The sequence below is a fragment of the Trachurus japonicus genome, chromosome 13, assembly GCF_045865225.1.
Source record: "Trachurus japonicus isolate A0001 chromosome 13, Traja_1.0".
In the NCBI taxonomy this organism is placed as follows: domain Eukaryota; kingdom Metazoa; phylum Chordata; class Actinopteri; order Carangiformes; family Carangidae; genus Trachurus; species Trachurus japonicus.
Window position 1 is genome coordinate 39,339,546 of NC_140919.1, and position 22,252 is coordinate 39,361,797.

General features: G+C 41.8%; 3 protein-coding genes across 4 annotated transcripts in view; 2 read left to right on the top strand and 1 right to left on the bottom strand.

Moving 5' to 3' along the window:
* The window catches only part of LOC146976609 (uncharacterized), a 62,553-nt gene extending 59,527 nt beyond the window's left edge, over positions 1-3,026 (bottom strand). The window contains exons 1-7 of the mRNA XM_085796508.1: positions 2,882-3,026; positions 2,612-2,717; positions 1,630-1,863; positions 1,431-1,532; positions 1,001-1,192; positions 693-803; positions 90-282 (exon numbers count right to left, since the gene is read on the bottom strand). Coding sequence (XP_085652634.1) covers positions 90-282; positions 693-803; positions 1,001-1,192; positions 1,431-1,532; positions 1,630-1,840 — 809 coding nt within the window. The 5' untranslated portion in view covers positions 1,841-1,863; positions 2,612-2,717; positions 2,882-3,026. The remainder of the gene's footprint in view (positions 1-89; positions 283-692; positions 804-1,000; positions 1,193-1,430; positions 1,533-1,629; positions 1,864-2,611; positions 2,718-2,881) is intronic.
* Positions 3,027-5,613: 2,587 nt separating this feature from the next.
* LOC146976610 (uncharacterized) lies at positions 5,614-9,342 on the top strand. Its single transcript, XM_085794539.1, has 10 exons — positions 5,614-5,677; positions 5,845-6,147; positions 6,256-6,309; positions 6,405-6,440; positions 6,596-6,712; positions 6,829-6,853; positions 6,959-6,999; positions 7,093-7,143; positions 7,222-7,334; positions 9,195-9,342. Exons 1-10 carry the CDS (start codon positions 5,629-5,631, stop codon positions 9,324-9,326), a joined length of 921 nt encoding a protein of 306 aa, XP_085650665.1. The 5' UTR covers positions 5,614-5,628; the 3' UTR covers positions 9,327-9,342.
* A 186-nt stretch (positions 9,343-9,528) lies between these two features.
* nrgnb (neurogranin (protein kinase C substrate, RC3) b) lies at positions 9,529-19,209 on the top strand. 2 transcript variants are annotated; one of them, XM_085796510.1, is made up of 7 exons: positions 9,529-9,621; positions 9,783-10,004; positions 10,118-10,197; positions 10,303-10,346; positions 10,964-12,797; positions 16,515-16,716; positions 18,203-19,209. In XM_085796510.1, exons 2-7 carry the CDS (start codon positions 9,851-9,853, stop codon positions 18,256-18,258), a joined length of 2,370 nt encoding a protein of 789 aa, XP_085652636.1. In that variant the 5' UTR covers positions 9,529-9,621; positions 9,783-9,850; the 3' UTR covers positions 18,259-19,209. The 2 variants fall into 2 exon arrangements, with proteins under 2 accessions (XP_085652636.1, XP_085652637.1); XM_085796511.1 differs by having other exon boundaries at positions 9,543-10,004; positions 16,515-16,670.
* The last annotated feature ends 3,043 nt before the right edge of the window (positions 19,210-22,252 follow it).

The window sequence follows — 22,252 nt, forward strand, 5'->3', positions numbered from 1 at the left end:
CAATGGGCGAGGCAGAATCCAATTACATTACACATCAAAGAAAACACAGGTTTACAGAACATCATAGCACACCATTATCCGTTACCTACCCTTTCATGCAGTCCACATCAGGGGCTCTCAGTGCTACCTGTGTGCAGGCCTTCCCCGCATAGCACTCTCTGCAATCAGCCAGCTCATCCTGACCCTCTAGGGGATTGAAGGAGCCTGGTGGGCAGGGCACAGGGTCGCTCGTCCCCTCAGGACAATAGAAGCCAGCAGGGCATTTGAGACAGTCCTTCACACCTGAAGGAAATAGTTACAAACATTATACATAATAGACCTACTTTATCAGTTAGTTTCAGTCAACTTTAGAGGCATCAGATGCCGTTTACCCGTTCTACAGTCAGATTTCCCTCCATCATCTTGACTATAGTGGTCTCACAGCTCCAGATTGCTGTCAGCAGTTGTGTTTTTTTATTGACGCATCCTCTCTTTGCCCTCTTGACATCCATCTGTTGCAGTTTCTCATCCATATAATCCAGTTCATCATGGTAACTAAACAACACTTATACTATCACTGCATTTTTCCTATGACTGACTGCTACAGCACCATAAAAGTCTCAGCTGTGCTTTTGACGGGAGCTGTTTCCAAACAAAGATTTCTTTTACTTGGCAAAGGGAAAATATACGTGATGTACGGTATATAAACTCACTTATTGCCCCCTGATGAGGGGTGAAGGTGCCTCGTGGACATATGACTTCTTTCACGGTGCCAGCAGGGCAGTATCTCCCCCGAGCGCAAGGCAAACCAGGACCCGATGAGCCTGTCTCACACACACACACACACACATACACATTCATGACATACAAAATGGGACAGTGCATCCCACAGTAACATTTTAGCTCTAAATTGTATCTTAATTTCATGTTCTCTCTTCATTACCTACTGTTAGACAATTTTGTTCCTGTATTTCGATATTTGTCGCTCCATTGAAGTCAGTGAATTAGTGCTAAGTCTTACCTGCAGGACAGAAGCGTCCTTCTCTACATCTCTTACAGGCTGCCCTACTTGTCTGACCCAGTTGTTCCCCCGCTGTACCAGCAGGGCAAGGTGACCCATGAGGGGTGGCGGTGCCTTCTTCACAGTAATAGCCCTGTGGGCACAGGAACTGAGAGGTGGGTCTCCATGAGCCGCCTTCCAGACAGTAAAACCCTAGAGAAAAGTATTTATAGATAAGGTTAGAAGAACTTTTTTTTCTTTTTACAGGGTACCATATATATGGTTAAGTCACGCAAAACGATAAGCTAAGTAATATTGACCTATAAGACGAGAGAAACCGTAAATGAATGGAAAAGTTGACGGTGCATTTACGTACATCAATTTCTGCAGAAATTATAGCCTATAAGGGTGAAACTGTGAGCATAACAACACAGAAGGACTGTCGGTCTACCTGCAGGACAGATTGTGCAGTCTCTCAGCCTCTGCAGACCCTCTTTAGAGCCATAAGTCCCTGCAGGACACGGTGCAGCTACACCGCCTACACAGTAATGACCTGGGGCAAAGAAAAACATGCTCAAATACATATCATATCCTGTCAGGGAGATAGAAAACTGTAATGCAAATGATACCACACAGTGATAAATACCAACCTACAGGACAGATCACACATACTAACTCCTCCCTCATGTCTTTATATGTTCCTGGTCGACAGGTGTTGGCTTGACTTGATCTGTGCACTGACTGGCTCCAGCGGGGGGCCGCGGCTCCCCCGCACAGCGAGGACGTATCATTACAGCTGCGGCAGTAAGTCTGTCCAGGTGTGGAGGACCAACCGGGAGGACAGGGAAGAGGCTGCGACATCCCATTATCTGGACAGTAACTTCCTGTGGCAGCAAGGGGGCACATTTCGTAATCATTGGGGGCCTTAAAGGGATAGTTCAACATTTTGGCAAATTCGCCAGTTGTCATAATCCCCCTATAGTCATAGGGGTAGGTTCATTAACTTTAATTATCGGTGCATGTTGTTTTGAGATCAGCAGGGCAGAGACACTAGCTGCTCAGTGAACACAATGGAGGTGAATGGTACAGGTCCCCTGTCCCTCAAAACTCATCGAATAGATACAATCCAGCAACTCCAAAACACTCTTGTGTGACCTGCACATTCACCACGTTATGAGATAATAACGTAACATTACAAGATGGAGTTGTTTTCAAGTCAAATGCATAACCGAAACTACATTCCAGACATGGCTGCTGGGCGGAGTGATTTCAAAAGCGCAAGTAGTTCAGAGCATTTGCTTCATGTGTCGTAATGTTACATAATTATTATACATGATTATTTAATAGCGTGGTGAATGTGCAGGTCACAACTTGTCCACCAGAGCGTTTTGGAGCTGTTGGATTGTGTATTTGATGAGTTTTGAGGGACAGGGGACCTGTACCATTCACCTCCACTGTGTTCGCTGAGCAGCTTGCGTCTCTGCCCCGCAGATCTCAAAACAACATGCACCGATAATTAAAGGTAATGAACCTACTGCTATCACTATAGGGATTATGGCAATAGGTTAATTTGCCAAAATGTTGAACTATCCAAGTCATTCACTTTCAAATGGGCTTTTATTACTAGGTTACCTGCTGGACACTGCAGACAGTGGATAGTGCACACAGTGGAATAGAAGCCAGGGTCACAGTCATTACACGCAGTGTGATCTAGGCTGGGCTCCTTGCCAGGCCCACACTATAAGGCAGATATAAAAGATCAATAAAAGAGCTATGGCGTTGATTAATTAATACTTCAGCAAGCATAACTCTGTCACAGTTTTTCTTTCTCATACAGAAAACACAAACAACAGGACAAAGCAGGTGTATCTGTAATTGGCAAAGCCTGAGTGTCAGTGATACCCTCTGAGGGAATCCAACAGTGCAGACAGAGTCCACGGGGCAGGTCAGACACTGGAGGACCCCCTCCGGAGAATGTTGTCCTGGGGGGCATAACGAGAGCGTCCCGTTGGCCAGGTCGCATGAAAAACCCGCAGGACACAGCTTACAGTCCGCTCTGTCCTCTGAGCTGATCAGACCTGGAAAACAAGGCTGCAACACACAGAGGTGAAATTAAACACACAGAATAACGACAAGGATACAACCTGTCACACCAAGTCAAGCACAGTGTTGGAGGTATTTCAGGTATACATGTGCAACTAAACTAAAGAAAAATCAAGATAGAGAGACATTTTCCACCATGTGCATTCTGACTTGTCAAACACAGGGCGTCACTGAGTCTTTAACTGCTATATTGCATTGCAGTGATTACTGGTGTTCACATGCCGACACGTCAGAATGTCTGCAGGGAAAAAGGTCTGTTCAGCTGCTAGAAGGGTAGGAAGGATGCTATTTCTATGGCTTTCAAAGGAGGCCATGACAGAAGGGTTTTTTTTCAGTCGTCTCCTACCTTGCAGTCACTGACGCTGCTTTTTCCTGTATAGAGGTTGAATGTCCCTGCTGGACATCTATGAGGTGCAGACACATTGCCGGGACAACTATAGAACAGAAATATATTATATTATTACAGTTAAATGACTTGCTTTTGGTGATTAAACACCTTACAGTCATGTGAAAAAATGAGGTCACCCCATTTAGTTTATGCCAAACATGTCCTCTCTTCTGGTGTCCAAATAGCTCAATTTTAGACTAATCCAGAAGTCCTGGTCTTTGTCTGTTCTCTCTGGCAAACTTCAGTCTGGCCTTCGTGTGTCTCTTGGAGAGTAAAGGTTTCCTCCTTGCACACCTCCCTGGTTCAGTCGCTTTCTGATTGTAGAGTCATGCACTTTCACATCAACAGTAGTCAGAGCCCGCTCTCGGTCCTGTGATGACATTTTAGGCTTTTTGGAGACTTATTTTAGCATCTTGCGGTCTGCTCCCGGGGGGGGAACTTGCTCGGACGGCCAGACCTGGACATGTTGTTTTGAATGTCCTCTACTTGTAGACTATTTTCCAGACAGTGGAATGGCTGATTTCAAATAGTTTTGAGATCTTTTTAAATACCTTACCAGGCTGATAAGCTGCTACAATCGTCTTCCTGAAGTCAGCTTTTTCCATCTCACCATGGTGTTCACTCTCACTTCAACAGTCAGGATCACACCAAACTAAATGTCTGAGAATAAATGTGGGGGTGTCGCCAAAAATGGCTTCTTTTTTTTTAAATTACATTCTGCAAAAATTATTTTCTTCAGTTTTAATTGTTTAGTTGTATTACTTGAATCTCACAGTATTGTTAAAATTGATATTAAATAGCCATATGCCCAAATATGTAAAAAACAAACAAAACAAAAAAAACCTACAGGCTTTCAGAGGGTGTCCTAATTTTTTCACTCGACTGTATATGTGATTCCTAATAAGTCTGATGTATAAGTATTTTCTTAATAAACACAATCATTTTTAATATTGTTAATGACTTACAAGTGGCCAGAGGGACACTGCAAACACAGCTGGTGGGAGAAGTACGCTCCTCCTGGGCAGAGATCAAGGTCTGTCTGGAAGTCTGCACTTCCTTCAAATGATTCTTACACACAAAAGAAAAAAAATGTAGGGAAGGGCTTTGTTTTTTCTTCTGAAAATGCTGCACAAAAAAACAACACAACCAGTCATTTGCTCTTACCTGAGGCAAGTCCAGATTGTGTCTGTGTCTGCTGCAGAAAAATCCATGATGCTGAAAAACAAAACACACACATTATTTTCCACGAGCACATTTTCAATTCCAAGTCAGTTTCAGTTTTTCCGATTGTTTGGTCCAACAACGTGACTCATAGTTGATAGGCATGAAAGTGAGAGGGCCTCAGTCAGTGAAACTGAAACAAGAGCACGAAATGTGACTCCCTGGCGACTGCTCTGGCTGATAATGGTGTGCCATGATGTTCTGTAACTGTGCCGTCCACCTTCATAATGTATGAGTGTGTGCTAAAGCTAACTTAGTTATTGTCAGTGTTAGTAGACCTGTTCAATTATCTATGAAGCCTATGTAATTAATTTAGCAGTGTAAAATAAAATGTGGGAAAGATAAATATTCAGCTAGATCTCTGTAATCATATAAATTAAGCTAATGTGTTGAGTGCTTCATCATAAAAGACCCCCATCCGTCTTCAGAGGCTGAGGGGGTTTCAAAATAAATGATTTAATTACAGTGGAAAATTAATGTGAGACACATCATGTATGCCAGCAGAGCGGGAGCTGCAGTGATGCATCTGCAGATGTGCAAACCACATTGTCATGTTCTCTCATGTTATCTCTTCTTCAAACCAGGTGCAAAATGTATTTCTTGTTGAATTGCACACTTTTATTTTGATAATTCAAATGTAAGTGGGTCATATTGATTTTAAGAATATGATTTTTGTGCCGTAACATTTTAACAGAATTTTCATTTTCCAGGAAGTCAAGTGCAATATATGGAAACGTATGAATTATTTTTACACTCTCTACTCTAAATCCTGTTGTACACCACTTCCTGTACCCCTCCCTCGTCTACCCAATGGCTGGAAAGTCTGTGTGGGTCTTTTGGTATTTTTCTGCAGGTGCAAACACCAGACTTCAAGTGTGTGATATATTTGGTTGCTTGTTTTTCAAGGAAGCCAGTATCAGACAAACAGAAAGCAATAATGATGATCTCAGTCCACTTCACGCTTCTTTTTTTGTGGGTAACACCAGGTAAGATTTATACAATATTTGTCATTGTTCTGAATTTAAACAATCAGTGTGTATCAATGCAATATTTCAATCCAATAATGTTCTTAACTACTATATCACGCTCATTATTTGATGTAAAATACAGTTTTTCCTGTGATGTATGTACATACAATTTTTTCTCTTTGTAGATGCTGTGAGCTGTGTTAACACGAGAATACCCACCGATTTCTTGCCTGTTGTGTTAGGGGGTTCACTAACTTTAAACTGCACCTACAATTGCACCGATGCATTTGTCCGGGGCTGTTGGAGGAAAACACCAGGCGACTCTGTCTGTGGGAAAAAGGGCACCAGCACCATTTGTACAGCATCTCTTCATCTGTCAAATGTGTCTGCTGAAGATCTTAAAAAGAACTACACTTGCTACACAGAAGACACAGACGACCCAGGGCTCTCACAAAAAACAGAGCGTATTGTTTTACTGCAACTCGCAGGTACATAGACATTATATGTGAAAATCAATAGGGGATATGTCTTGCATTTGGCTGTTCCTTAAAACAGCAGTTATATCTGATTCTGGTGTTTCTTTGTTTTGTTTTCAGCTCATACAAGTGCTCCAAACTGGACAGTTACATCAAAGACTGAAAATACAAATGGTGAGAATCTTGTAGGTTTATAAATCAAATAGATATAAAATATTGAACAATCATATTATTTTCCATTTATTATTATTATGCTTTTCTTATTTCAGCAACTGTTTCTGTTAAGCCAAAAGATTCAAGTGGAGGTGAGTAGAAACACGGGAGATAGAGTGGTTTCACATAGACAATAGATAACTATGTATAATTTTTGTATTATTATGCACTTCTATTGTACTGTAGTACAAGTTGCCCTTTCAGTCTAAAGTAATTTATGTTTATACTGTTGTGTCAATGTTAACAGGGGAATTTACTGGAATTAAGGTTTTAGCAACAGTTAGCGTTGCTGTGGCCATAGCGCTTGCAGCATTGGCTGCTTACCTGTGCCTGAACTGGAGCAGACAGAGCTGGAACAGTAAAGGTGATTACAGAATATTACACTATAAACATACACTTTCTGTAGAAAGCATCAATTTCTAAATTAGAAATTACATCTCTTTTTTTTCATCTCTAACAATAATGTCTCACATCCTATAGCGGAGCCTGTCCTATCCAGACCATGGTGAGAACAATTTACACATGACTATTTGAGGAAACCTATGTGTTCAGTAACTTTAAAACAAATGCTAAATTCTTCATGAGTTAATTTCTGTACTTTCTGTTTCAGTTCACCACAACCATCTCATGTTGTCTTCTCACCAGTGAAGGGTAAATACTATAGTTCAAAATATGAAACAATATAAATTCAAGAATTTTAGCCTCAAATGCAGCCGTGTCATTCGTACTTGTCATATTCACCAGGATCACTGTCAACACCAAGTGAGAGAGTGACTTTGAGGATTCCAACGCCAGGTAAGCCGATCTCCAGACACGTGGTTACAATACAAAGACAGACGATTACTGATGTGTTTGATAATTTCTTTGACCCAGATAACGAGAGTGACACTGAGGTTCCATATGCCGACATAATGATCGCTGCCCGCGGTGTCAGCACACCAGAGCTCACTCAGGTTTGCTACTTGACTCCTGGAGATCAAAACGAGGTGAGGGACAAGTGTTTGTGACTATTATCATAATGAATCCTAAATTGACATTAATTTTAATGTACAAAGAGGCACAATGAAGACCCAGGTAATAACATAAATGTACGCTTTATCATCAGCTTAAGCTTTGGGAGAAGAAAAAGCTACTCTTTGTAGAGAGCATCAGTCGCCTTGAGGTTTCCAGACAAATTATGTGAATTCTGTTAATTTTATAATATCTCTTATTTTTCTTTTAACTGAACCATGTGCATATTGTGAAAAACTGGCATGCATGGTCAGTTTAATTTATTTATTTATATAAACAAGGTTTGACTAAATATTAGACATAGCTCTCGGGTTTGCAGTAATTCAAATCAAAAGCAAATTGCCTAAACATTGAATAAAATCTGGCCACACCCTTCATGAAAGCAGCATTTGCTGTAAGAGTAGGCATGGCCGTAGCCAGCTATGAGGGCACCGAGGTCTGGACCTCGGTAAAAATTTCAGTGAGAAAAAAATTGAAGAAGCCACAGCCTAAATAACATGATAACCATATCGGTCATCTTTTATTTTGAAACGTTGATGTTGAAGTATCGGCAGAACGCAGAAAACTTGAATTGAGATGACAGGCGCCTTGGTTAAAACGTGTGTGTGTGTGTGTGTGTGTGTGTGTGTGTGTGTGTGTGTGTGTGTGTGTGCATGGGGGCGCCGGTGTTGGTTCTGCTCCGTTTGAAAGGCGAAGGAAGCCTGTATGTGGAAAGACGTCGCCTCCGAGATGTAGAATGTGTATTATAGAAGAGAAGCACACATTTCAGGACCACTGACTCGTGTCATGTGTTCTGATTTTCAACCCCTTAAAGGCTCAATACAATGCTGTCAAGTATTTGCCCCCTCCCTGATTTCCTACTTTGTCACTGTTGTTTAAGATCAACAAACAACTTTTATTAGACAAAGATGACCCAAGTAATGCAGTTTTTAAATGATGATTTCATTTACCAATGAAGACTTGAAATAAATGTAAGGCAAAGCAAGGCACACGGGCACGAATGCAATTAATAATAATAAAATGAAAATTTAAGTGTGACAAATCTGCAAGAAAGTAAGAAATCCGGAAGGGGCAAATACTTTTTCACTGCACTTTATTTAATGGAGAGGGAACAATAGCCTACCTGATGTTCTCAGCTGTAAACGGTAGGTTAATAAAAGGCTGAAAACCACAGGACATTTCCTGCTAGTCAGCGGTATAAAGCTCAATCAGCCTCCTTTCATATCAAATGGGTCTATAATAATAATAATAATAATAAAGTTGGGGCGGTGTTTAGCTCAGTTGGTAGAGCACCTGCCCCATGTGTTCAGGCTAATAGTCCTCACTGCAGGCGACCCCGGTTCAAATCCCACGCTGAGCGGCCCTATCCTGCGTGTCAGTCCCCCCTCGCTCAACTATCCTGTAACCCCCCCCCCCCCCAGTCTATTTTATATAATTGTGGGTCATTCTGATGTAATGATGTACAGGTACTTGCTAACTACTAGCTAGAGGGGTCCAAAGTGAAGCATTTTCCACATGTACACATACCCCCCCACCCCCTCCTGACCTCACCAATTTCAAACCCTGGCTACCCCTGAGAGTAGGCTGTTGATTTTAAGTTTGTTTGGACATTTGCAGATTGCAAGGTTATGTTATGGTATGTGCAAACCTGACAGGAAATTGTTTTTATCACAAGAGAGGAACATAATATGGTTTGGGTCACTTTTGAACATATATAGCCTAGCCCTACACACATTTTTTTTATAGCGCACTAGAGGAGGGCCTCTCAAGCGTCTTCAGTCGGCCAGTTTCCAAGATCAACCTGCTTCAAGTGTTTTCCTCTGCTTTCTCTCCAGTGGAGGGGAGATGAATCACGGTCTTACCTCCAGGCCTCACGGTCAGCTGACAGGCTGCATGTCCCCCTGCCCAGAGAGGTCAGCCGCAAGATGAGCACCAACTCGGAGTACGCAGTCATCACATATGCCTGAGGAGAGAGATGGGACAGTGACACACTGGCTGCTGACTGTGCTGTACATGCTTATATGTAATTAGTGCTGTATTATCACCTGTTATATATATATTTTTGATTCAAACATGCTATGTATGAACCCACCTGCATTTCTACCCAATAAAGAAATAATTTCTTGTGAATTTAATTATGTTTGAGCCTGATCACTTTCCGTAGTCAGAGTCGTTGCCTAGAAACGGTTATCAACAAAACACCACTCTTGCTAGCTCTAGCATTTAAAAGTAGACGTGGACACGAACTGCAAGTCGTTTCAGGTAAAATACTTTACTAATTGCTTAGATTAAATCTCACTGAATAAATATATGGGCGGTGTACGACTCATATTTTAACCGCAGACGTTAACTTAACGTTATGTTCTTTAGAAAGTTAACTTACCAGCTGATATTAGCTTTTCCTCCCTTCTGTCTGCACTAAGTCAGGGAATAAACTAGCGAGGAAAAACTTCTCCTGGTCTGAAAGTTACCGTCCAAGTTCATTCTGAAAATGTCGGTGCCCTTCTCCAACACTCACCTGCGGGTACCGCGAGGTTTTGGTACCATCCTGGAGGGACTTGCCAGAGAAATCCTCCGAGACCAGCCTGAGAACATCCCCAGATATGCTGCACAGTACTTGGAGGCTCTTCTCAAACAACGAGAAGGTGACAACAACTTTCTATGTGCAAATGAGAAGTAAACGTTTCCCTCTCAGTGGGATAAATGTCGTTATCAATATCTGCTGTCAACCTGTTGTTTTTTCTCTGTTCGCGTGTAGAGAGTGGCATGGACCCTGCTGAGTGGGCTGCCAGACTGGAAGATAGATTTTACAACAACCAAGCATTCAAGGCTACTGAAGTACCAAATCACTAGCCTACATGCCTATAAATACCCTCTCTCTGTCTGTCAGCGAGTCTTTATTCACCTGTCCACCTGTGTTGCTGTTTGTTTTCACCCCAACAGGTTAGTCCAGGAAGAGACTCTGCGTCACAGGTCGCCATTTCCAAGTGAGTCCGTCTTTATGCGCTCCAACAGGAAGAAGAGAGGGACAGGATGAACACAGGGAAAGGATAGTGACCAGTGGACATGCTTTTATGTTGTCATGTGTTTTACTAAATGGTTTGTGTCGGGAGTTGTGTGAGGTTTTCTGTAGTCATGATGAGTAGAAAAATAAGGAAATTAAAACAGTTCGATACAGTCAACATGGAAAAAGGTTATCACTGTATTATCACTCCAGGTTTGGCCATAGATAGAAAATATTCCCTGCACATTTGTAAAAAGTATGTGTCCAGATTTTATAAACAAATACGGTAGTAAATTTATTTTTAGAATATAGATAATGATTCAACCGGATACAACTTTTAGACTAAAAACGCACACAGTGTGGAATAGAGACTCAAAAACAGAATGTCATTTCAGTATTGAAAACACTGGTAGATTTGCAGTGAGATGAGAGCCGAAAGAGCAGGACTCATAACATGAGACGACCAGCGGCAGCAGCACAGTGACAGGATCCAGGCGAGTGTGAAACAGGCATTGTGACATTGTATGGTTTTACAGAAGCATCAATTTCCTCCACATGAAACTGATTACTCACCTTCAATCTTTTGTTTTGTACTTTCAGAGAACAATCATGCACTGAAGATGAATCAAGTCTTTTAGAAGAAGCTTCAAATCTTTCCGCTACGCAACCTAACATATCAGAAGATACCGATTTAACTGAAACTACAGAAGAAGAAGAAGTAAAACACGATATTACAGAGAAACACTTTATTTCAGTGGAAAAGGAACTTTCAGAATGGGAATCCATCAACAGGCTGTCAGCTACAGATGTTAGCGCCGATGAACTGAGCGGGACAGAGGAAGAGAAAGACAACCCAACATTAAATACAGCTGATACAGTTGACAGGGTGGCTAATGAAAAAGATAGCAGCTCTGTTCCAAACCAAGATATATGTCAATCTGAGCTGGCGCCTACTGACTTGTTATCACTCAGTGGAGATACTAATGTAGATGTGAGTGCTCAGGGGTTAGGATTGGCAGAGGATGAGGTAGGTGATGGACAAGACTCTGCAGGTGCAAATAAGGAGATTGGAGATTCAGAAAAAAAGGAAAATACTGAAGCCGAAGAACCAGTGGAGGTTTCTTCAAATCCTGGACAGGCTGATGTCGATGTTTGTGCTACAGAGCTTAGTGAAACTGAGAGATCGATGGTAATAGTCGCCGTGGAAAATGACGCACATGTAGTTGAAGAGGAAAGCTTAAAGCTCCAGCCCGAGGAAACACTCGCACAATCGTCACCGTCTCAATTTGAAACTCCGGAGGGTGAACAACAAGAAGCAGACGACCAAGCTGACAAAACAAAAGAGGAAGAAGGAGCAGAGACCGAAGCTTCTTCTGGAGAAACACATCAAAGTTTAGTTCATACTGAGGGTGATTTAGATAGTAATGCTATACCAAAGGAGAATTCTTTGGTTGAGATTAGCTTTGAAGATGTTCCAGAGGCTCAGCTGATTACTGAGGTCGGGGAGAAACAGCCAGAGGAAGAGGGATCAGTCGAAGTCTTACAGACTCAGATATTAGAAGTGCAACAGGAGGAAGAGTCCAACTATGTTTCTGCAGTGGAAACAGATCAGAATATATCTGGTCCACAACACCACGAGGGACCCGAAATGGAGGGAGCTGAAAAAGAACTTAACTCCGAAGAGGAGGAAATGGAAATTCAGCATGGGGCAGATGATGTAATGAAAGCGAAGGTGGAAACAAATGCCTCTAACTTAAATGATAGTGAAGCTGATGATAATGATGATGGTGATGAGAAGGAGGAAAGTGTTAGCTCATCATCACATCGGCAAACCACCAAGGAAGGCAAAGAGAATCCAGAGGATGAAACCGATCACACAAATCAAGATGACAGGAAGATAGGAGAAGGGGAATTTCACCAGAATGAAGACACTAAGGGAGAAACAATGTCAGACCCCGACTGTAAAGACGGTGAGAGTGCAGATGCAGTTGGAGGAGACAAAGAGGACACGCAGACAGAAGGTTATAGTCAGATGGACGCAGAAGACATTAACGATGGCGATGTAGACAATCATTCATCTCAAGCAACCCAGTCTAATCCATCAGCTGCTGCAATGGAGGCAGAGAGTGAAACTTTAGAGGCAAGTGTACTTCTACCAGAGGAGAGTCAAAAATCACATGTAGCGTCACAGCCAGAGGATACGGTGGAAGAAAAAGAGGTCACATCAAAGGAAGCAGAGGAAGTTGTAGAAGAAGGAGCGGCTGATTCAGAAGTCCAAGAAAAGAGTGATGCAATGAGTGAGGAGGAGGAGGAAGTGGAGAGCACCAGCCTCAGTCATAGTGGAGACGGGACGGCTGCTGGCCACCAAGGAGAGGAAAGGCCTCTTGGGTCTGAAAAAGATGCTGCAGAGCCTGGAGACAAGAGCAATGACAAGGTAATGGGTTTCATACTTTCTGGATGCCTTAACATTACACATGAACGTTTTTGCACTCGTAATAACATGGCCCTGTTGGTTCATCATTTGTTGCCATGACAAGGCTGTTGCAACTCACCATGATGCCTCCACTTTTATCAGCAGGCTGAGGATGCATGTTCATACACTCTCAGACAGAGGTGTCTTTAGCTAGGCTGCAGTCTGCTGTGCTCCAGTTCCCGCCTCAGGTAGCCTATATAAATAAACTCTTCGAGGACAAGTCTGATCAACAGTAGCCCTCACGTTTTTTGCCTCTCTCCAAGGCTCTCCAGGGACAAGGTGATTGATAATATCTCCAAGATAGTGAATTTTTCTGGATGAGGTATTGCTAGTCGTGCTGATGAACTTTGAATGTCAATGACAGTCTGAATTGAAACGTACAGAAATTACAGTTTCAGCCTGAAAATTCAGCCTAATCCGTCTCCCTCTTCATACATGGGTGTGTTCGAGATGCTGTTCGGGGCCTTTACCCTGCCGCATGCTCATAAAACTGTAATACAGTTGCTGTGTTAGTGCCAGATCCACTCTCCTCATGGGATCCGCCACAGCCTCCACAGATTGAAACTTGACTCGATAATCCATCATCATAAAAGACGGACTGGACGATTTGTCTTGCGAATTAGGTCTTTAACATTTTTACTGCTGTCACAGTTCACCCCGTCTGATTTGTCTGGACCAACAGGGCTCTAAACACGCAGGGAGGGAGTGTAGGAAGGGGCACTAAGATTGTTACCATGGTAACCCCTCGCCATCCTGCTCTCTCTTAGTGTCGTCATGGAATTAATAGGAGATGGTGATGCTGAGAGTTGCTAGGCACCATCTGTATCAGTAGTCTACCTTTAATAGCAGTTTCGAACTGACTGATTAAACAGTAAAACAGCACTTTTTGCATTTCTGTGTGCAGTGCTGTTTTCCACTCTTGCTTCAGAGGCAGATTTTATTTCAGCTGAATCAAAACTATCACCAAACTGTACAGTATATAGGCCATCTGTTCTGTTCTGCAGTATCTCAAGTGGCCTGTCTTGTCTGTTTTATTTGAACTTTTTTTTTGCTATTTTAGTTTTTATTATTATCATTATTATTATTATTATTATTAAACTCCCTGTTCGCAAGCTCCCACAATGACATTCCTTTGCTCTAATCATTTTATATGAATAAATACTGTGTCAGAACCACTAATAATTATGGTACTATGAGCAGACTAACCACTATTATGATTGAGTGTAGTAATTTTAATTGCACAGTGGTTATCATTCCCACAAATGAGCAAAGTGAATCGATTGATAAAGTGAGTCAGCTCAGTGAAATTAGGCTTGAAGACAAGTTAACATATTGTTTGAATGGTTAGCGAACCAGCAGGAGTGAGTTAAAGTCAGAGATATAACTCAGATAAATGGATGTTTTCTGTTTCTCTCCCTCTCCGTCTTGTCTCTGAGGCTGGCAGAGGAGTGTGGGCGGCCGTACCAGCTGGGATCAGAGGGATGGAGAGGGCTGTTAGCTCACTCTGCCTCTAATAAATTTATAACACCTCCTAGTGTAAAAACAGTCCAAGATGTTTACAGTTTTTTTTATTTCCACGCTATTTGTACAATTTGGAAGTAAGCAATTATTATTTTGTCAAGACCATCTGGCTTTTACATAGTATTTCTATGTTGGTCATCTGTTTTTATTTGGGGAGTTTATTATTGCAACTTGCAAAGTTTTTGGTGATGGTCAGTGCATGCGGTCGTCGCTTTGCGTGTTTCTTTTTCATACCCAGACTAAAATGCTTCCATCATTCTCATTTGTCTCAAAACTGTCAAACTTTAAATAGCCGACATTGCCTCCACATTCAGCCTATTTCAGTTACCCTTTCCCAAGTTACGTAGGCTGTGCTAGGTCAGTGTTGCCGTTCTGTTAAAGGTCTGGAACAATAATGTGAACACAGTAGGTCAGCAGCCTTAATGAGACTGAAAAGATGGAGCACATGCTGTCATGTTTGTAGGAGGTCTCTCTTTCCCCCCCTCCCTCTTTCTCTCTACCTCTCTCTCTGACTGTATGTCTCTCTCTCTCACTCTGCGTGAGCGGGTGTTACTGAACATACAGTGATTGTTAGTAAGAGCCAGTGAGGCATCTGTATTATACCGGAGACTCATTTAAAGAGAGCTTTGCTTGGGTCCACATAGAAATTGAAGCGTACAAGTCACACTTGGTCAGCTCACCTGAAGACTGAAGGCATCTTTAAGAGTAAGACATGGACTGTCACAATGTAAGTAAAAGCTTCAGATTAAACTTTTCAGCAGATTTTCTTTTTTTTTATCCACTTCTTAGTCACTAATGATGTTTACCAGTGTTTGGATGTACTCAAACTGCGTACCATTAGGTTTTTGTTGATGTTTTTGTCTATTTACTCATAAAGTAAAATAAGTGTCAGCATTTTATGTATTTATGACTCTCTGGTGGTACATTTTAAAAGTGCCTGCATAAATCCCTGTTATACAATATAAGCTTTAAACTACTTTCATCACAAGTAAATATTAAGTTACCTGATATTTGCATTTTTATGCTAAATCTGAATTAAATCGTGGATCAAATCTATGGACCCTGAGGCAATAAAAACAATAAGACCTATGATAAGGTGTGGAGCCAGCAAAAATCCAGTGGAGCTCTGCATCTCTGCTGCTGGAAAAAAAAAAAAAAAAAAAGCTGGATTCTGGCAGCTCAGTGAACAGTCAGACACAGAGGCTAATGAATGCTGGCTGAACAGGTGGGTGGTCACACTCCTACACTGGAGGGGTTTCACTGGAGACATGATGCACTGCTTCACTAAGGTTGTGGGATGACAGTGGGCTTATTCTGTGGGCTGCCTTTGTATGGAATGTCAATCTGTTTCTATAAGCAAAGCACGGGGTGTAGCTGATATGTGTTCGCCGCACAATTTGATTTTGTGTTTACATAACCCATCGAAAGCCTTGGCGCCATTCCACTGACACTTCATGACAAGCCAGAATTTCTCTTCCACCCACCCTATGTTTCCTGTGGGACAGTTGCTGCTGTACTTTCAGTCACTGAATGACTGCAGTCACATTTTCGCTGGGTCATCTTTTTCAGCCAAAGATTTTTCTCTCCCTTGAAAGATGAATTAAAACCTCACCATTTGTTTTTAACCATAACTCCTTTTTAATGGAAATCTGAATTATTAGCTATATAGTCAGACCTGCAGCTTATTCACACCAACTTTGTTACTGAACTAAACAGTGGATTGCTTTATTTTGTGTAAAAAAAAAAAAAAATCTCATTGTTGTCTGTTGGCTAAATTTGGAAATCCATAACAGTAACAACAACAGCACAATGGACCCTTATAATTTATTAAAGAACAGTCTGACTCAGGCATGTTTTCTCCAGCATCATATTCTATGTAATATGACAATAGGATAAATAATTGAGCTTGCTTAATGTGGGTTATTAAGAGGCCCACTGAAGTCATGTAATGAAGGTGAGCCACTTTGCAGCAAGGATGCATCCTTTGGTGCCAAGAAGACAGTGTTGTAGCAAATACAGTTAATTGTACAAAATATGTAGGCGATCTGTTAAAAGGATGTGATTCTCCCACCAGGGCAAACTCATATGCTATTGTAATATGTTGTTCTGCTGTGGAAAAAAAAAAAAACACACAAGTTTTTGGGTCCCTCTGAGCAGGAGGAGTGCAGCCGGCCTCAGGAGGAGGAGGACATCATGGACATCCCCCTGGATGACCCGGAGGCCAACAGGGCTGCCGCCAAGATCCAGGCCGGCTTCCGTGGCCACATGACCCGTAAGAAGATGAAGCCGGAGGACAAAGCGGAAGGGGAGGAGGTGAGCAGCACTGGGGATGTGCTCAACGGCAGCCAGGGGGACACAGGTCAGTGGTGTAGGGATAAGACTAGGTCACATAATGCCGTTAAAGAGGGCATTATGGCTAGTGACTATAAGGATGGTAACAGAAGCTCCCATCAGGAGCTGTCAATACAGTAGGTGACATAAGGTAAGTGATGGAGAGCACAATAGAGTCTTGTGATAGAGTGAAACTGAGTCAATAGTCTATATAGAATAAGCTAGTTAGTATTGCATGGTATTGCTGCTAAAGTATTAATAATGGTCTTCTCTAAGATATTTTTGGTTGGGTGTCTTTTATTCCATTATAAATGTGAAAATCCAGTGACTATAATCAACACTAAACACATCACAGGAACACAAACTGATCTCCCATTTTACTCACTAGCTAAAGAAACCATTTAAAGGCTATGCATAATTAAATACATATATTACATCCTTATGGGTTACACCAACTGTAATTAATGCGGGACATAACTGAGTGACTCATTTAATTACCCCAGGAGGTCTCCAGCGACAGATGATCGAAGCATTCAATTAATTCTTCTGTTAAAGGGGTAAGAAATGAATCTGCATTGAGGCGAGCTGTTAAGCACTGAGGGAGAAAACGTGTTCTGCGAGAGGTCGTTGGTGAAAATGTCAAGTTATATTCTCAAAACGCTAAGTTGTTTTCCAATTGTTATTTTAGACAACTGTGGAGGAGGAAATGGTTTTAGAATTCAATTACTCCAATTTCTGTGTTCCCCTGTGGATGTCTGTTATTTCAACCGAGGAAATGATTGCATTTAGATTTGTTTTTGTGCCTATGCAAACCCAAGCCAAACATTTTCTGCAAATGGCAATAGTACCACATAAAACGCTTTAAAAACCATATCCATACATTGACATCAAATATCCACTCAAATCCTATTTCTTTGGCATCTTTCAGAAATTAGACATGGTTTTGGATGCCCGGTCCTCGAAATTTCATCTTTTCCTGTAAGACAAAGCAGCATTTTATTCCAAAATGTTGCTGGTAGAAGGGATCTATGTCAGTGATACTCCCTAACCCAGTTGCTGGCTGCCTTGCATGCTTATGTAGGAGATATATTTATAGCTCCAGGTGCTTTAGGTACAGTATATGTTTCAGAGGGACAGCAGAATTAATGGGCCTGTCGGACTGAAACCGAGCATCCCGAACACCTCCCATTGGAGGAGACCCCCTTTTCACAACAGAAGTGCATTTTTGAGCTCTTCAGATATGTCAAGCATAAAAAGGGAATCAAGTTCTCAGCCATACATTAAATCTTGAATGTAAATTCTAGTTCATATATGTGCTTGAAAAGGAGTCCTCCTTAAGTAGCAGCTCAATTTATTTGAAGTTTTTCGTCTTAATAAAAGAGCCACCCACCAGTAACATAAAGTTTGCAACTACGCACCACAGCGCTTAACCTTGACAACAAGAGCTTGCACAGAAACTGTTCTTTCTCAGACTCTGCAGTGCTTGACTACGCCTTGCCTATTTCTGTTTTTAGAGGCAGGAGGATCGGGGGCAGTAGAGGGAGACGACACATCTGTGCCAGAGCAGTGACACCCCTGTCCTGACCTGGATGAAGAGGAAGAGGGGGAGGAAGGTAGCGAGAGAGAATGAGAGCGCCGGCATAAGCTGGCTGGGCTGGCTTTCAGACACACCTTTTTACCCCAGGAGTCATTTTCTTTTTCCGACACAAATTAGCAGTAGGAAACGAACAGTTTAGAGGGTGTGTTATGTGAATTTTGTGAACTTCAACACTCCTTCTCTGCTTCTCCAGCAGTCTCATCAGTACGGATGTCTTTGACCCAGAATTTGCAACTCACTGCATGTACTTGTGAAACTTCTGGTAGTGTGCTAGTTTTTAGATGATGATCTGTGAATGTGAAAATGAATGTCCTCTAAATGCTAAACAGGGCTTATTTTGGATGGAACAGTTCATATACCATCTGTGTATAAACCTTGTATGCATCAGCGTTAGACTTTGCGTAAGTAGTGGCTTAAGTTATCCGTTTATTTGCATAATTTTCTGATGTGCTTCTATCTTGACTATTATTTTTTCCGTTTCACTTGCTTACACAAATGATTAAAACGTTAAAAAAATCAAAAGAAAAGTAGCTATGTATGTTCTATTATTCTAAGTTACTTAATTCAGATTGCACTTGCTGTGATTATCTTTTAATCACAAGTAAGTTCTCTTTTCACCTGTTTGAGCATTTTCTATAAATCTGATCTTCCAGAACAGTAAGCATGCAGTAATTACACCTTCTTTTTTTTTTCTCCAGATGCATCATTTTACAGCTTTACCTTACGAGACACTGGTTTAATATGCTCTGTTGTTGTGTTGGTGGATTTGACTTGTTTGACTTATGTTAAATCAGGTGTGTGAAATCTCATTGTCAGAGTTTGCAGAGCTTTCATGCTTTAAAACCAATTGAATAGTATCTTGTTGATCTTTGCTGTAGAGTCATGGCATTACACTAATAAATCCACCTTAAATATACAATGAAATGTCCTGTTTTAACCTTCATTGATACACGTTGAGGATCCGTTCAAACATGTCAGCTGCTGTCACCTCCATCTCGGGTGGCCAAGTTGAGATTTCTGTACAACACTACAGCTGTGCTGTGTCTCTCACTCTCACTCTCTCTCTCTCCCTCTCTCTGTATGTGTGTGTGTCTTGCTGCAACATAAGCGAGGCTGATAATTGGAGAGAGCAGGTTACTGTGAAGCTGGAACAATGTTTTGTCTCCCGTGTGGTTCTCTTCCACAAGAAATCTCATCATTAATTCATAGCATAAAACTGCATTTCTAATGTTTATGAATTCCACTTACACTAGATATATTATTTGAGTTTATACTCTATAATGGCGACTAAATACAGCAATTCAGATAATTAGATTGTGCACAGTTGCAGAGCCTCTGTAGTAGTTTCTATATAAGCTACACAATGATTTTAGCCAGGTATAGTGCATTATTATAAACACCTACACTTCAGATTGGAGTGTGTTCCCATATATTTAGCACTACGTGGCCTACCTTTATTGCAATAAGGCTGTTCAAATCGTAAAAAAATAACACTTTTTTTTTTCTGCTTCATTTGCCCAGGCAGTCTTGTTCGCTTTATGAGAAACAAGCTCGAGCATCTTCAGTCTCCCAGCGCTCCCACTCAGCCCACCCACGCACATCTGAGCCATACAGCACACTGCCCAAACTCTAACTGCACATGCATTCTCACACAGGAAAAACACAGCCCATACTTTAGTATGCAGATCCGACTGAAGTCAGTTGTTCTCACACAAACATGGGTTCTTGGTTGTGTCACCAGCTGTTGAGGTAGGACAACCAACATGAGTCTTTACTCTCAGCGGTTTTGCAAAGCCAGAGTGCAGAGCACTTCCTTCTCAGGCTGACATTCCTCCTCCGCCGCGCTCTCATAAAACATCCTCTATGGGTTTTATATGGACCTATTCTCTCTTTTCTCCTACTCAGTCCCAGAGGTGCCATGGCCACGTTCTGCTGTCTCTTTAATGACTGTGGGTGAACAATCAATATTCTGCACACCTCCAAACATAGCACAACACCCACTTGGTGCTGTAGATTGAATTCTGAGAGTGACAGGAAAGAGGTGTTTAAAAAAAAAAGAGCCTGAAAATTGTGTTAGTGAGGGTCTTAATGGAACCTCATGACTGAGTGACTTTGTGAAGCACATGGTGTCTTTAAATCTACCAGAGAATAACTGGTCTGTCCCTTTCCTTTTACAATGTGGTGAGCTTAAGTGAACTATTTTAAGGAGTAGATCATATGAACGAAAATGCTTGGCTGGTTCGTTCTGTCTCTTGCAGACAGCCTGACAGTGAGAAAACGATCTCTGTGGTCTCCAGGGTGATAATTAGAGATGAATAAGCCAGGGCGAACAGCAGGGGGCGCAATTTTCTGTTTTCCAGTTGTCATGCCCGTGGCATCATGCATCTGCAGAGATGAGGAGAATTTTACAGACTTGAGCTGTAGTAAAAGGATATAAGTGAGTCTGATGTATTGCTACAGCTGCATAAACAAAACCTAATGGATCACCATCTGCCGAAGTGTAAAACAGAGGACTCTCTCTTAAAAGAAGTGATATCACATCTGTATGTCTGTGAGTCAACACAGGGTGGCATCAGTCTCGCTGTGGACTAAAATGTGACAATGGTTTCTGCCATAACACATGCACCCAAAACTGAGTGAGACACACACAGACCCTGTCTGTGCCCCGTCTGTCTTACTCTATTGACTGGAAAGTGTCTCCCTTGATTTAGAGCGCTTCAGAAGATGAGAGGAGGAGGGAGGCGCTGCTTTTAGCGAGGGCAGAGGTGGAGGGGAAGAGGTTCGGCTTTGATGGCTGACTACACAGGAGTCTGAGTCCTGGGAGAGTGGTGGCGAACAGCAGCTGTTCCCACAGTCCTGGTTTTGCTTTCTATCAGCCGAGCCTCCTCCTCTGCATAAAACCTCCCTTTGTTGTCAAACAAAATGCTCCAACAAAACTCAACAAAAGACCACTTTCCTGTACTGGGAGAGAGGACATATGAAGCAAATGACTCATCAGTGAGTGCATATAAACAAATGCCTTAATCTTCAAAAAAAAAAAAAAAAAAAAAAAGTCATGTAGAAACTTTGCAGCTTAAGAAATTAGATTGGCAGTCAGGACAGAGCTCTAAAAACTGCTCTATTTTGAGGTTTTGTACACTGTTTCTTGTTTTTGCTGAGGGAAACTTCATGTTTTCCTTTTGTTTTGTTCACACCTTGTGTTTCACTATACTAGTGAAAATGAAGTGAAATGGTGAAATGGAAACAAAAGGAGCTAAAGTAGAGGAATTACAAGTCACAACTTGTACGTAAGAACATGGCCTGTACTACTGTTGGCAACTGAAGCATCGCCTCCTTCTTGTGATTTCTCCAACGCCTCACCGCCTCAGTGTAGCTTCTACGCCACCCAGAGGACAAAACGGGTACAAGTCGTTCTTTATGTTACTGTAGTTTCCCCTTTTTCCTTACCTTTGTTGTCATGCATGCTGCTTTCAGGCAGGTAAACACTGCAGATCTGACAGATACTGTGGCAACAAAATGCTTCAAGGCTCTGTGTGTGTGTGTGTCTGTGCCTGTATGTGTGTGTGTGGGTCAACGGCAGGGCTGGTTGCCAAGTGACAAATTGTGAGTTTATTGTGAGGCTCCGTCCCAAAGAGAAGTTTGCTCAATGTGATAAAAGTGGGCCAAAGAAGGGGGAAGCGGGTTGTTTTTCAAACATTTCAGAGACATTTGGGAGCTTTAAGTGGACTCCCTCTTTAGAGCCACTGGTTTGGCTGAGGTACAGTAGCTCCTCTTGGAATTCCTGCAAAGTTGCACAACTTAATACTGGATGGAGAAAAAAAAAAGAAAAAGATGACAAACGCTTTTAGATAAATAACCACCTTAAAGAGCAAACAGTATTTTCTTTCAGTTTCTTTCTGAAAGGACAGTGCGGAGTGGAAGAGAGGAGCTCATCTACACTATGTCTCTGTCCCTCTCAAACACACAT

Excerpts from the sequence above, each read along its gene's own strand:
- LOC146976610 (XM_085794539.1), top strand. The coding sequence starts at position 5,629 with ATGATGATCTCAGTCCACTTCACGCTTCTTTTTTTGTGGGTAACACCA. Across the intron at positions 6,854-6,958 it reads CCTGTCCTATCCAGACCATG|TTCACCACAACCATCTCATG; the intron begins GTGAGAACAATT and ends TTTCTGTTTCAG. Across the intron at positions 7,000-7,092 it reads TGTCTTCTCACCAGTGAAGG|GATCACTGTCAACACCAAGT; the intron begins GTAAATACTATA and ends CATATTCACCAG.
- nrgnb (XM_085796510.1), top strand. The coding sequence starts at position 9,851 with ATGTCGGTGCCCTTCTCCAACACTCACCTGCGGGTACCGCGAGGTTTT. Across the intron at positions 10,347-10,963 it reads TCACAGGTCGCCATTTCCAA|AGAACAATCATGCACTGAAG; the intron begins GTGAGTCCGTCT and ends TTGTACTTTCAG. Across the intron at positions 16,717-18,202 it reads CGGCAGCCAGGGGGACACAG|AGGCAGGAGGATCGGGGGCA; the intron begins GTCAGTGGTGTA and ends TTCTGTTTTTAG.